The sequence below is a fragment of the Ascidiella aspersa genome, chromosome 3 (assembly GCF_963924565.1).
Source record: "Ascidiella aspersa chromosome 3, kaAscAspe10.2, whole genome shotgun sequence".
NCBI classification, from domain to species: Eukaryota; Metazoa; Chordata; class Ascidiacea; order Phlebobranchia; family Ascidiidae; genus Ascidiella; species Ascidiella aspersa.
The window spans coordinates 15,530,842-15,545,105 of NC_139449.1; the positions used below are offsets into that span (position 1 = coordinate 15,530,842).

General features: G+C 35.3%; 1 protein-coding gene across 1 annotated transcript; it reads right to left on the reverse strand.

The window, feature by feature from the left end:
• Positions 1-15: 15 nt before the first annotated feature.
• LOC146160375 (uncharacterized) lies at positions 16-10,806 on the reverse strand. The gene is made up of 7 exons (XM_083385626.1): positions 10,637-10,806; positions 10,445-10,580; positions 10,289-10,359; positions 9,936-10,063; positions 9,783-9,870; positions 9,476-9,506; positions 16-325 (listed from the first exon to the last, which is right to left on the reverse strand). Exons 1-7 carry the CDS (start codon positions 10,763-10,765, stop codon positions 237-239), a joined length of 672 nt encoding a protein of 223 aa, XP_083241752.1. The 5' UTR covers positions 10,766-10,806; the 3' UTR covers positions 16-236.
• Positions 10,807-14,264: the final 3,458 nt, after the last annotated feature.

Consider the following 14,264-nt stretch of genomic DNA (forward strand, 5'->3'; position numbering starts at 1 on the left):
AACATAAAGCTTTTAAGAAAAGTTTTATTTTCGCAAATAATACAATTTAAGAAAAAAGGATCACGCGAACAACAAATGTTTTAGCACATAAAAATATTTAACAAAATTGTTACTACTGTACAGAAAGCCTACAAACCAAACAATAAAAACCGTTATCCCTAATTTAATTGAAAATATTCGCTGCTTAATGATGTGATTGGAAGTCTAGAATCTGACAGCAGACCGTACGGTAACTTTTATTGCCAGTTCATAATATTAGCCATGCTTGATGATGAATGATTGAACCGTCTTTGAGAAGTCAGACCCTCCTGCTTTTTGCACAAATCTGGTAAATACAGCGATTTTATAAGCTGCATTTTGTAAATTGAAAACGATCAAATATTAAGTTGCAATTGGAAGTAACAATATCTTTTTTTATCAAAGCTGTAGTGTACTCTTATATCTTTTTAGTATAAATTGTAGAGTGGTATGTAGGTGCAGTTCTCTAGGGGTTTGGAAGTCTATCCCATAAGAGTCGTTTGAAGGGTATTTGTTTTTTAACAGAAAAAGTATAAATCGTAAATGTGACGTCATCATATAGTCGATTTTAACTCTGTACTCCTATGGAGCGGTAGCAATATATTCTTAAACAGGACTTGGTAATATCTCCTACACAGGACTAAGGGAAACCAGTTGCACAGGAGGTCTTACGTTAATATGTGAGAATAGCAGAGAAACAGATTACGCCGAAGAAGTCTATTCTGCTTTCGAACGTCAGACGCCAGTATATATGCCAACTCATACAGTCGAAGATTGAACGTCTATCTATTTGTACATTGTCTGTTATAGATTCGAGATTAGTTTCGTTACCCATGGTAACGAACAAGTCAATTGGACCAAATCGATTAGTTCAAGGTATGACGACCATGAACGCGTCATCAACAAAAGGTTGCTATAAATGACCTAAAATTTGCAATTTAGAAAAGGAAGCTAGGTGTGGCCACATATTTTAGCTAAACTCTATAACAGTGTTTCGCAACCTTTTTTATCATGGGGAACCCTTGCTCGTATTTTTGCTGAGTGGTCAACTGTAACGTTACGATAAACGAGATCGAAAAAGCAAATCAACTGTGCAACAATTAAGGTTGAAACAACATTTTTTAGTTTTTGGCACTTTTATCGTACACAAAAAAAGGAAACACGACGTTAACAAAAATTGGAATCCTAAAGAATTTGAAATACCTCTCCGCATCCTGGAGCGTTAAAAATGGCACCCTAGAGTGCCGCGGCACCCCGGTTGAGAACCACTGCTCTATAAGCACAAATCATTGATTTGCAACATAATAATACAAGACATGACGTAACACTTTTAACTAATATAAAGTAAAAGAAATAATTGCTAATACTCTCTGTTAAGAGTGGACATTACGGCAATATTGTAATATATTAGTATCAGTCTGTGCCACTAAGATCTGTCTCACCCAGAGGTCGGCAAACCTTTCCTAGTCGCGGGCCAAAACCAAACTCAGAACGGTCTCGGCAAGCCATAATAAATAAAAAAAAAAACAGATAGGCTACTTTCGTTAATACGTGTAGTTTTAAGCCCTTAATTATAACAACTGTTAATCAGGGACGGACCTAGTATTTTTGCATTAAAAAACGGGTCTAAGCGTTTGTTTGGTTAAAACTTCAATCGGAACAGAGTCATCCATAATCACAATGTAAAGGTGTGAAAAATTTTTAGAAACTTTTAGTTTATTAGAAACGAGTCTATTTCACATACTTTTTGACTATTTTAACTACGTAAGAGCGAAAAATTTTCGCGCTCCGCGCAAATGACCACTCTACGTCCGGTTTGTTTACGTTTTGATGCTGTCAACGGTTACCGTTGCGCCGTGGAAGGTTGCAAAGTGCTCCGCGGAAAAACGAAAAAACGTACTTATTCTAAAATATTGGACATATATTTTTTAACATTTTATTTATTTTTCATTTTCGGCAATGTATGAAAACTTGCAAGAAATTTAAAAGAAATGCCCGTATACAACCAAAAAAATCGCGCTCGCTTCGCTCACCAGGTCTAATTTGACCCAAAAGGTTAACAAACACTGAGCTATAGATGAAGTGTTATCGCGTTCCATCAAAGTAGTTTCATTACTCTTTTCATTCGTTGCACGGATGACGACGTGTGAACTCGAATTTTAAACCAAACAAACGCTTTTTTCGCGCTTTGCGTCAACACTTTACTGCCTCCTTAAATGTAATTAACACGTTTTTAAGTGCAAAAACGATCCGAGGCCTGCCTGATTCACATTTCTAACATGTTAATAACACAATTATTAGTTAACATTTTGTGCGGCCCGCAGAAACCTTTCTGAGTTTGGTTTTGGCCCGCGACTACAAAAAGGTTGCCGACCCCTGCTCTATAGCATCATTTGTCCAATAATTAGCGGGTTAGAAAAGCAAAAGTTATTTTAAGTGTCTCACAGGTCCCGGTTTTCCCCTACCCCTTTTGTATCTCAGTCATAATTCACTCGAATAAGACTTATTTATGCACTTTTTTGGCCGTACATAGTTCGAACAAATCTAATTTGGGCACATTTTGTCCGTACGTGCCTCGAATAAAACTCATTTGGGCACTTTTTGTCCGTACGTAATTCGAATGAAACTAATTTGGGCACATTTTGTCCGTACGTAGCTCAATAAAACTCATTTGGGCATTTTTTGTCCGTACGTAGCTCGAATAAAACTAATTTGGGCACATTTTGTCCGTACGTAGCTCAATAAAACTCATTTGGGCACATTTTGTCCGTACGTAGCTCAATAAAACTCATTTGGGCACATTTTGTCCGTACGTAGCTCAATAAAACTCATTTGGGCACATTTTGTCCGTACGTAGCTCAATAAAACTAATTTTGGGCATTTTTTGTCCGTACGTAGCTCGAATAAAACTAATTTGGGCATTTTATGTCCGAACGTAGCTCCGATAAAACTAATTTAAGCATTTTATGTCCGAACGTAGCTCCGATAATACTAATTTGAGCACTTTTTTGTCAGTACGTAGCTCAATAAAACTAATTTTGGGCATTTTTTGTCCGTACGTAGCTCGAATAAAACTAATTTGGGCATTTTATGTCCGAACGTAGCTCCGATAAAACTAATTTAAGCATTTTATGTCCGAACGTAGCTCCGATAAAACTAATTTGAGCACTTTTTGTCAGTTCGTAGCTCAATAAAACTAATTTTGGGCATTTTTTGTCCGTACGTAGCTCGAATAAAACTAATTTGGGCACATTTTGTCCGTACGTAGCTCAATAAAACTCATTTGGGCACATTTTGTCCGTACGTAGCTCAATAAAACTCATTTGGGCACATTTTGTCCGTACGTAGCTCAATAAAACTCATTTGGGCACATTTTGTCCGTACGTAGCTCAATAAAACTAATTTTGGGCATTTTTTGCCCGTACGTAGCTCGAATAAAACTAATTTGGGCATTTTATGTCCGAACGTAGCTCCGATAAAACTAATTTAAGCATTTTATGTCCGAACGTAGCTCCGATAAAACTAAATTGAGCACTTTTTTGTCAGTTCGTAGCTCAATAAAACTAATTTTGGGCATTTTTTGTCCGTACGTAGCTCGAATAAAACTAATTTGGGCATTTTATGTCCGAACGTAGCTCCGATAACACTAATTTGAGCACTTTTTTGTCAGTACGTAGCTCAATAAAACTAATTTTGGGCATTTTTTGTCCGTACGTAGCTCGAATAAAACTAATTTGGGCACATTTTGTCCGTACGTAGCTCAATAAAACTCATTTGGGCACATTTTGTCCGTACGTAGCTCAATAAAACTAATTTGGGCATTTTATGTCCGAACGTAGCTCCGATAAAACTAGTTTGAGCACTTTTTTGTCAGTACGTAGCTCAATAAAACTAATTTTGGGCATTTTTTGTCCGTACGTAGCTCGAATAAAACTAATTTGGGCACATTTTGTCCGAACGCAGCTCAATAAAACTCATTTGGGCACATTTTGTCCGTACGTAGCTCGAATAAAACTAATTTGGGCACTTTTTGTCCGTACGTAGCTCCGACAAAACTAATTTGGGCATTTTATGTCCGAACGTAGCTCAGATAAAACTAATTTGAGCACTTTTTTGTCAGTACGTAGCTCAATAAAACTAATTTTGGGCTTTTTTTGTCCGTACGTAGCTCGAATAAAACTGATTTGGGCACATTTTGTCCGTACGTAGCTCAATAAAACTCATTTGGGCACATTTTGTCCGTACGTAGCTCGAATAAAACTAATTTGGGTATTTTTTGTCCGTACGTAGCTCGAATAAAACTAATTTGGGCACTTTTTGTCCGTACGTAGCTCCGACAAAACTAATTTGGGCATTTTTTGTCCGTACGTAGCTCGAATAAAACTAATTTGGGCATTTTATGTCCGAACGTAGCTCCGATAAAACTAATTTGAGCACTTTTTTGTCAGTACGTAGCTCAATAAAACTAATTTTGGGCATTTTTTGTCCGTACGCAGCTCGAATAAAACTAATTTGGGCACATTTTGTCCGTACGTAGCTCAATAAAACTCATTTGGGCACATTTTGTCCGTACGTAGCTCAATAAAACTAATTTGGGCATTTAATTTTGGGCATTTTTTGTCCGTACGTAGCTCAATAAAACTAATTTGGGCATTTTATGTCCGAACGTAGCTCCAATAAAACTAATTTGGGCATTTTATGTCCGTACTTAGCTCAATAAAACTAATTTTGGGCATTTTTTATCCGTACGTAGCTCAATAAAACTAATTTGGGCATTTTATGTCCGAACGTAGCTCCGATAAAACTAATTTTAGCAATTTTTTGTCAGTACGTAGCTCAATAAAACTAATTTAGGGCATTTTTTGTCCGTACGTAGCTCGAATAAAACTAATTTGGGCACATTTTGTCCGTACGTAGCTCAATAAAACTCATTTGGGCACATTTTGTCCGTACGTAGCTCGAATAAAACTAATTTGGGCACTTTTTGTCCGTACGTAGCTCCGACAAAACTAATTCGGACACTTTTTCGTCCATACGTAGCTCGGATGAAACTCATTTGGGCACTTTTTTGAAACTTAAAAATGGGGTACTCACGATATTATAGTTAATGATCCTTGTAAAACAAAAAAATTAGAAAAAAAGCAATAACGTCCACATTAACTGAAGATGATACAAGCTCGTATCGAAACGTCTTAATCAAGATGCTGTCGATTTACTTTGCAATTTATTATCAAGCAACTTTAAATTTTGCGAAATATGCAAAAATATGCGCTTATCGGGAACACTGATGCAGCACACTATAAATTATTGTAAATATGGAATAGCAAAGGGTGAAATCAGTCGATTGCTGTATGCTATATATCCACCTTATTTTGGTTCTGGAGACAGCTGAATAAAAATAGGGCAAGTCAGCAAAAAAATTTGGCATTATTTTAACGCCCAAAGCTACCCAAAAATTCTAGTATCAACCTGGGATGAAATTTATAATTTTATTTTTATGACGAATATTACTATTTTTTTAAGTATTATTTTTTTTCAAAATTTGGAAAATAAAGACCAGTCTTAAGACCGTGGTATTTTTTTTTAATTATACGTAAATATGTTTATTTTGGCGTTAAAATAATCTGCCAGTAATCTTTGGTGACTAGCCTTTGGTGTGAATAAAGCGCTATGGAGTCGAAGCATAGAATACTAACTACGGTCAAACCGGACTCGCGACTCGACTTGGTCCGTTAATTTGGTTGGAGCCCGACTTAGGTTGTTTTACACCAACTCATAGCCCTACCATGAACAGTATGCTATATAAGTGCCAGGGTTTTTCAAAACGGCGTCAAAGCGCAACATAAACCTGCTATTATCGTCAAACTCTGCGCAAATTTGCAAATTAAAAACGTGTAAGGGAGACGGCTACAAAGCGTTCGCACGAAGAGCGAAAATAGCTGCGTCTATTTGGCATGCTTTAGAAAAGGACACATGCGCATTAAGCACACATTTTAAGCAGCACAACTGCATGCGGCCATAACCGATTTCCTAACCTTATTTTTTCCTTTTTTTAAAATCGTATAGTAGAAAATTTTCATACGCTTCACACGAATCCAATTTGTATTTTCGGGACTGTTAGCTCGTTTGAGACAATCTCTTTATACCCAAAAGGCCCTGTTCAGACCATAAAACTCCATAATCGAAGTTTCGCAAACTTAGCTAATACATTTTTTGCGCTTAGTACGTCCTGCCTTTTTAACAGAATAAATGACCCTTTTCACTATTTTTTAAATCACTATTTTTGCCAAACCATAACTATATGTTGAAAAATATTAGATGGCTCTCATACAAATACAACCAAGAACTAGACGGGGTGCGGTTGTAGTATATTTTGTCAGGGGGTATATTTTCAGGGCTTAGTGTTTTATTTTTTTTTTTTATTTTTTTTTTTTATTATTATTTTTTTTTTTTATATATTGTATTGTATATTTTATATTACATATTTTATATTTTATATTTTGTATTTTGTATTGTATATTTTATATTATATATTTTGTTTTTTTATTATCCTTAACTTGTTTCTGCAAGCAAAAACAGATATGGGCCGAAAATTTCTCCACTTAACTTATGGCTTTGAAGCGAAAGGGGTTCAAATATGGCGTAGATTTTGGGAAATGATCGAAACATATATTTGAAATGATCGAAACATATATTTACGTAGATAATGCTTACGGACATGTTATTACATATTACATTTTGGTCAGCTAGCATGTTTAAAAAGCAAATATTTTCATTCTCTCTAAATGATTTAACGTGTATGGTTTGCTATACTTTTTCCAACTTTTACTGGGTAAATTTTTACCATGCCTTGGTCTGAGCAATCACTTTTAAAACAGAGTTTAAATCTGTAGTTTTGAGCAATGTGCAAACACGTTTATGTGCCTAATAAGCCACCTTTTATATTGAAAGTTTTGCCAATTTAAATCCAATAAACACAAGATTTATTTATTTATGACGCCATGTAATGACGTAGCTTTGTAACGTCGTCGTTAAGAATGCGTTAAACTTAAGCTTTTTGTTGTTGCGGCCTTGTATAATTATATTTGTTTAGGCCAGGTGTTGATATGTTAGAATGGTGCAACAATTACAACAGGTGCTAACAGAGATGTGTCCACTGCCTCAAGGATTCGCATTTAAATTTGCGGTGGTAAAATATTTTGTGTTGTAATAGCAATAGGTTTTTTTACTTAGAGAGGCCTCTTTATGAAAGGCAAGTCGCATGCGCCTAGTTTTACTAGGCAAGCCACTTCGAACAAAAACTTTGCATGCGCAGGACAATGAGGCACAGCAGGGATGCCAGCAGCCGCCTCGTCGCGACGCGAGCTGAAGAAAGCAAGTGATATGAAAGCATTCTGTATTTAAGTTTTTCTGCCGCTAGATAGTAGTAGATAGCTGTTATGAACTAAAACGATGACGTAACACTTTTGTTTTTTGTCCCCCAATTGGAGGTGCCCAGGGGTGCAGCCTCATAAACCTCTACATAGCACCTTCATACCACTCTACGCCATGTCTAAAAATTTGAAAGTTCTACGATGTTCATTTTTTCTATAATGCTCTGGACAAAAATCGGTCTGAAACATGCCATAGCAAACCACGTGAAACCAAAAAAAAACTAGACGGGGGTGCGGTTGTTGTATATTTTGTTAGAGGGTATATTTTCAGGGCTTAGTGTTTATTTTCAATTTTTACTTTATTTTAATTTTTTTTTTTAATATTTTGTATTGTGTACTTTATATTATATATTTTGTTTTTCATTTTCCTTAACTGGTTTCTGCAAGCAAAAACAGATATGGGCCGAAAACTTCCCCACTTAACTTATGCCTTTGATGCGAAAGGGGTTCAAATATGGCGTAGATTTTGGGGAATGATCGAAACATATATTTGATGAATAGAATTTACGTAGATAATGCGTATGGCCATTTCATTATATTTTGACCAGCTCACGTGTTTGAAAATCAAATATTATCATTCTCTTAAAGACTAAAAATGGTTTAACGCCCATGGTTTGCTATACTTTAGCAAACTTTTACTCGGTAAATTTTTACCATGGCTTGGTCCGAGCAATCACTGTTAAAACAGGCTTTAAATATGTAGTTTCAAACAATATGAAAAACACTATTATGTGCTCAGTACGCAAACTATTAAATCGAAAGTTTTGCTAGATGTTTAGGCCTGATGTTGGTATGCTGGTTGGAGCAAGATGCGCAACAGGTGCTAACAGAGAGGCGTAGACTGACTCAAGATTTCGCATTTAAACTTGCGGCGGTAAATACACCCTATTGACACTTAATTATTAGGCGAAGCTTATCGCAAAGTAATTGGTCGCCCGAAAAAATGCTGACGCCGCATTTAAAGCAAGCATTATAAATGTGTCGCCGATATTCTACCTTGAACATCCCTACTCGAAATGCTTCCCTACGTTAATTGTACGGTAGGTGAAAGTTTATTTACGGCCTTACCTCTTTTTGTATTACCGCCAATACGATGAAATACGATTTGAAGAATATTTGAAAAAATCGTATTTGGAGAATATTTGCTATTTGCACCTGTATAGTATGTTACTCCAATCCAACATATCAACACACAATTTTAAGTTGTGTAGGCCTGGTGTTGATATGTTGGATTGGAGTTGCCAACAGATTTCGCATTTAAATTTGCGGCGGTAAAATAAGTTGTTTCTTAAGACCATTAAGTAATTTTACTAAAGAGAAGCCTCTTTTTAAAATGCAAGTCGCACGAGCCCAGTTTTGGACGTGCCACTTCGCACAATGAAAGTCTCACGCGCGGGACAATATAGCGCAGCAGGCGGTCAGTCGCTTCGTCAATTCACAAGCTGGACAAAGCAAGTGAATATGAACGAATTCTGTATGAAAGTTTTTCTGCTGCTAGATGGCAGTCGTTAGCTACAAAGAGCTAAAACGCAATATTTCAGGTTTTTGCCCCCCAAGCAAAGGCCCCTGGGAGTGCAGCCTCATAAACTTCTACAAAGCACCTACATACCACTCTACGCCATGTCTGAAAATTTGAAGGTTCTACGATGTCTACTTATAAAGCTTCGGACAAAAATCGCCCATATAATAACGGCAAAAACAAGATATGTCCCGAAAATAAATTTTCGCCCCATATAATAACGGCAAAAACAAGATATGTCCCGAAAATAAATTTTCGGCCTATATAAATAGCGGCGAAAACAAGATATGTCCCGAGAATAAATTTTCGCCCATATAATATCCAGCTTTTATGGCTCCCTTAGCTAAAAAGGTCCCTAATCCCTGGGTTAAACCTCGCCATTTTTCCAACTAAGTTTAATTGGTTGTTCACATAATATCCCACTTGTTGGTCACACAAAAAACATCCCAAAACATAAACACTACCACCAAAACAATAGGTTGCAAACTAAAACGCCCATACTTACAGTTGGTTGTTTTCAGGTTGGATGTCTCATTCTAAAACAATGACAACTGTGAGTTAATATTCTATCCAAGATCCCTCTCTTCATATTGACTAATTAATTATTATTAGTTATTAAAACAGGTAACTTGATATAACCAAACTACCTGACAAGAAAGTTCACCTTTGAAAATACAATGTAAATCTTTCAATACTAAGAGTAAAATTCAATATCAATTAACTTAAATCAAAATATAGGTTAAAAATATTACAAATAACAATTATGCCCCAATAAGAAAAATTACTAATAAGTGTTGAGTATGTATATATACCAAGTGCAATGTTTGAAGGTCATTTGCCATATCCGTTTGAGTTGGTTCTTTTAAAAGTTTTATTTTAACAAGGAGAGATTTTGATGTTCTGTTTAAAAAAGTAATTAATTAAGTTGTTTAATAATAGTCCAAACATTTCAATAATTACTTTACCGGTGGCAGTCACTATTTTCAAACAAGGGCCAAATAACATCTGAGCAAGAGGCAAAATCTATACAAGTGCGGCCCTTGGAATCCACAGATTTTAATTTTGCGCCATTTTCAATTAAAAGCAAGACAATCTGTAAAATACATATGTATACAAACTTATGAAATATTAGGGTTTTTTTAACAAGAGAGTTTTTGTGAAAACAAACAAATAACTTAAACAAAAGTATTACTTTTTTAACAACATGAATAAAATGTTAACACTACAATAATTAAAAAAACTCTTGTTGGCAAAGTTTTCAAAAGTCTAATCGACTTTGACTCCATTTTCGATTTTAGTATTTTTGTGTCAAACCTACTTCTTTATGTTCTTGAAAGCAGGCTGCATGTAATGGAGTCCAATGCGTGACTTTGTTTTTATGGTTAACACCTGAAAAAAAATATATATATTAAATCAAGAAATATAAACTAAATTAATTGCAACTATGTGCCAATGTAAACATAATACAAAATACCTGCTCCATGTCCCAATAACAATTGAACAATTTCATAAAATCCCCAAAAGCAGGCAGTGTATAACTGATTTTGTAAAAAATCTTTAAAAGTCACATTTTTCTCTGTGGGCTTTTCTGCTAAAAATTCATCCAATAGCTAAAAATAAAGTGGCATTTTTTTTCAAATTAGTTTGCCAACACCGAAATGTATACCTCTTCATTGCATTTCATGGCAACTGCTGATAGTTTAAACGATTTACTTCCAACATCTGTCCGTTCCAAAAGTCTTACAAGACTGTGGTAGATCTTTTCTTCATTATTATCAAACTTTGGTGTAGACATTATGTAAAATAAAAATTTACTATAACAAACCTAAAAGTCAAGTAAATTTATTTAGCTGAAAATTAAACAAAAACTTAAGAGAAACAGTTAAAACAATCAAGAGTAGGACAGGTGTAGAAGTATGTAAAATGTTGGTCTAACACATTAGAAACTTTTAATATTACAAGGGGAATATCAGCTTTGAATTGCAGCTGTAATCCTGTTAATTAGTGTTGTAATGACTTGACTTTTAGTCAGTGTTTTCAAGTAACTTGACTTGAGTATTTTGACCAAATTAACTTGACTTTGACTTCATTTGTGCGTTCTTGATATTTTTTTATTTGAGTTATTGTCCATATTCATTCAAATTTACCAATTTCAATAGTTTACTTTACATTAATCCACAGTTTGTTAAACTTTTTTTACCACTGATCTCTAATTTTTTTTTTGCTACGCATGGACCACAGTAGGCAAATTTATGTCACAATCAAATGGACTTCAGAAAAATGCTGATTTTTTCATAAATCTATATATACAAATTGACTTTCAGAAAATCGCTGTTGATTTAAGTAAAATGGAGTCTAAATACATTCAGTGGTAAAATGTTTTATATTTTTAATTTAACTTGTTTTTAAATTTAATTACTTCTTAAATATACACTAATTTTTCAATTTAGCCTTCATGGACCCCCTTAAATTAGTTCACAGACCCCCAACCCCTGCTTTAATGTTTTATTTTCATGTCAATGACTTGATTCAGACTGGGACTACTTGACTAGTTTATTTTTTACAAAAGACTTAACTTTGACTTAAGTTATTTCACAAAAAGAAATTCTTTATTTTAAAATTTACACAACTTCACATGCAACAGTTTTTGCTGCTCTTCTAAAATCCTACCACATATTTGTCCTGTGTATCTTTTGCTAAACTTTATTTGGTTAGGGTGCGAGTAAGCATTTGAGTTCAGGTGGGTCAACAAATTTATATATTTCCTGCAATTTCAATTTTGACAACTCGTTTTGCCACTGTAAATAAAATATTCTAAACCAGTGTCCAGTTTTTATACTGGCACCTATCGACTAGGTAAATTATCCTTGAGCTACCTAATCACTGTATATTTTAAATTAGAAAATAAGTATAAAAACTTAACGTTTTACCCACTTGTGAAGAAACGGTGCCTTGCAAATCATGTAGTACTTACTTATCAAAAACATGTTGCAGTTACATATGAAAAGTATAATACACTTGAATAGGAAAATAAATATTTTTTTGCTAAAAGTCAGATGGCTGTAAAATTCAGTTGCTTTAAAAAATTTACTTTCGGAGATATTGTAAGGTGAACTTTTCAGCTTCTTCCTTCTTGGTTACAATGCTGCCGAGGCTCCAGCAAGCAATGATATGTATAATACGTAGTATTTAAAAAACATCTAATAAAACGTAAGGTAACCCTAAAAATCAGTCACAAAAAAATTATTTTGGTAATCTCTGCCAGCTTTAAGTGCCTAACTACGAGATAAGTTAGTCGACCGTAACAAAAAAAATACCGAAAATGTTTTTGTAAAATAGAAAATTCAATATCGTCTTATACTAGGGCAGTGATTTTCAAACTGGGGTCTGCGGTTCTTTTGGGGCCGCGAGGCAATTTTCTGGGACCGCGAAGCACCCAACAAAAAATTAATACGACGCTCCTAAAGAATAAATTTTTTTGTGTAATAAAATTTTCAGGAAACTTACATTTCCCCTCTATTCTACGCCTTTCTGTGATGGAATCATCTAAATTCTAAACAAGCTAACATTACAACCAGTAATGGGCAATATACATAAGATGCCCCACACCTCGACGCGATTAAATTGCTCAAAGATGCGAAAAATGAACGGGATGTTAAAGCGGCGATTATTTAAATTAATTATTAAAGAATAGGCCTACGTGTTTTTTTTAATTGTTATCAAATGAATTAATGCTTTTTACGTTGGGTGAAAAACACAATTGTGAACGCTACAACCACATGTCTTTGTGGATCCGCCCCTACTGGAAACTGAATGAAGTGGGTTTAATTATGAGGTCTCATTGAAGTCTTTTGCCTCGGTGAATTAACCTTTCTTCGTCAATGGGGATTGTCTGGGTCGGATATGTTATTGACTGGCGACCAACTGATATAAAATGTTTACAGTATGAGAGTTAAATTGGTGGGCTTGCGGAAGTGATTAACATCTCACGGCTCAGGCCCGAAGTTTTTTGGTAAGCGGTGCTTTTACAATTTGTGCAAAACTGCATGCTAAAAAGTTTTAGAAATTTTTCGTGACATCATTTTGAGAGTGGCAAAACAAAACGCAAAAACTCCGAAAACAACAGCACATTTGAATTTACGCAATAATTTTTCATTAAATATGTTATTATACATTAATTATGGCTTGAGATGCTACATCGCGCCGTTTATTCACAAACTTTAGTCATAAAAAATGGTCAATATTTTGATTCTACGACAAAGCCTAACCCGCTAAAAAAATCTGGCACATTATTATAACGACTAACTAAACAAGATCCTTTTTGATAAAAAAAAAACGGTTGATTGACTGTCTGTTGTTGGGTCGGCAACCTTTCTAGGCGCGGGGACCTGATCAAAACTCAGAACGGTCTCGGTGGGCCCTAATAAATTTAAACTGAAGTTCTCAGAATTTTATAATAACATCTGTTAATCTAGGTACTATTAGGTATGTTTATATCAAAAAGACGCAGGATCTCGTACGCAGTACAATAAAATGCATTCAAATATAGGCCTGGGCGCCCCCACGGGGAGGCAAGGAATTTCAAAATTCGGTTTCTTACCCCCCTTTTTGTAAAGTGATTAAGTGATTATCGTTTTTTGTTCGTTTTTGTCAGGGATTACAAGCTGTTCGAAGCGGCAGTGTTTTTATGTAATTGGGTCAAGCGTCTTACGCTAATGCGAAACCAAAATCGAGCGCGAAACGTCGTTTTTCGTTGTTTGTTTGGTCGACCGAGACCGCAAATGCCGGATAGGTTTTCTCTTTCGTTAATCGTTTAGGTTGGCTGATTAGCAAGTGTGTATTTCGACAATGGACAACGCTAAGTCAAACCTTCGTTTTTTTCTTGCCCAAAAACGTCGAGTTAGGCGCAGCTAACATTTTTCGCTGTTCGCTCTCATATCCTATGTTGGTGTAACATCGGGATTTGTCTAACTCAGGGGTTGGCAACCTACGGCCCGCGGGCCGGATCCGGCCCGCCGATATAATTCATCCGGCCCGCCGCCTCTTTGACAAATTAGACACTAATTTTAACTATTATAACTACGTTACGAAAAATTTTCGCGCTTTGCGCGAATGTTCATTATACGTCCGGTTTGTTGACGTTTTGATGCTGCCTTTTCAACTAGATCAGCGATTCTTTACCGTTGCGCCGTGGAAGGCTGCCAAGTGCGTAGCGCAAAATAGGAAAAAGTATTAAAAAATATTGGATATATATTTTGTAAAATTTTTTATTTTTCTATTTTCGGCAATGTAAT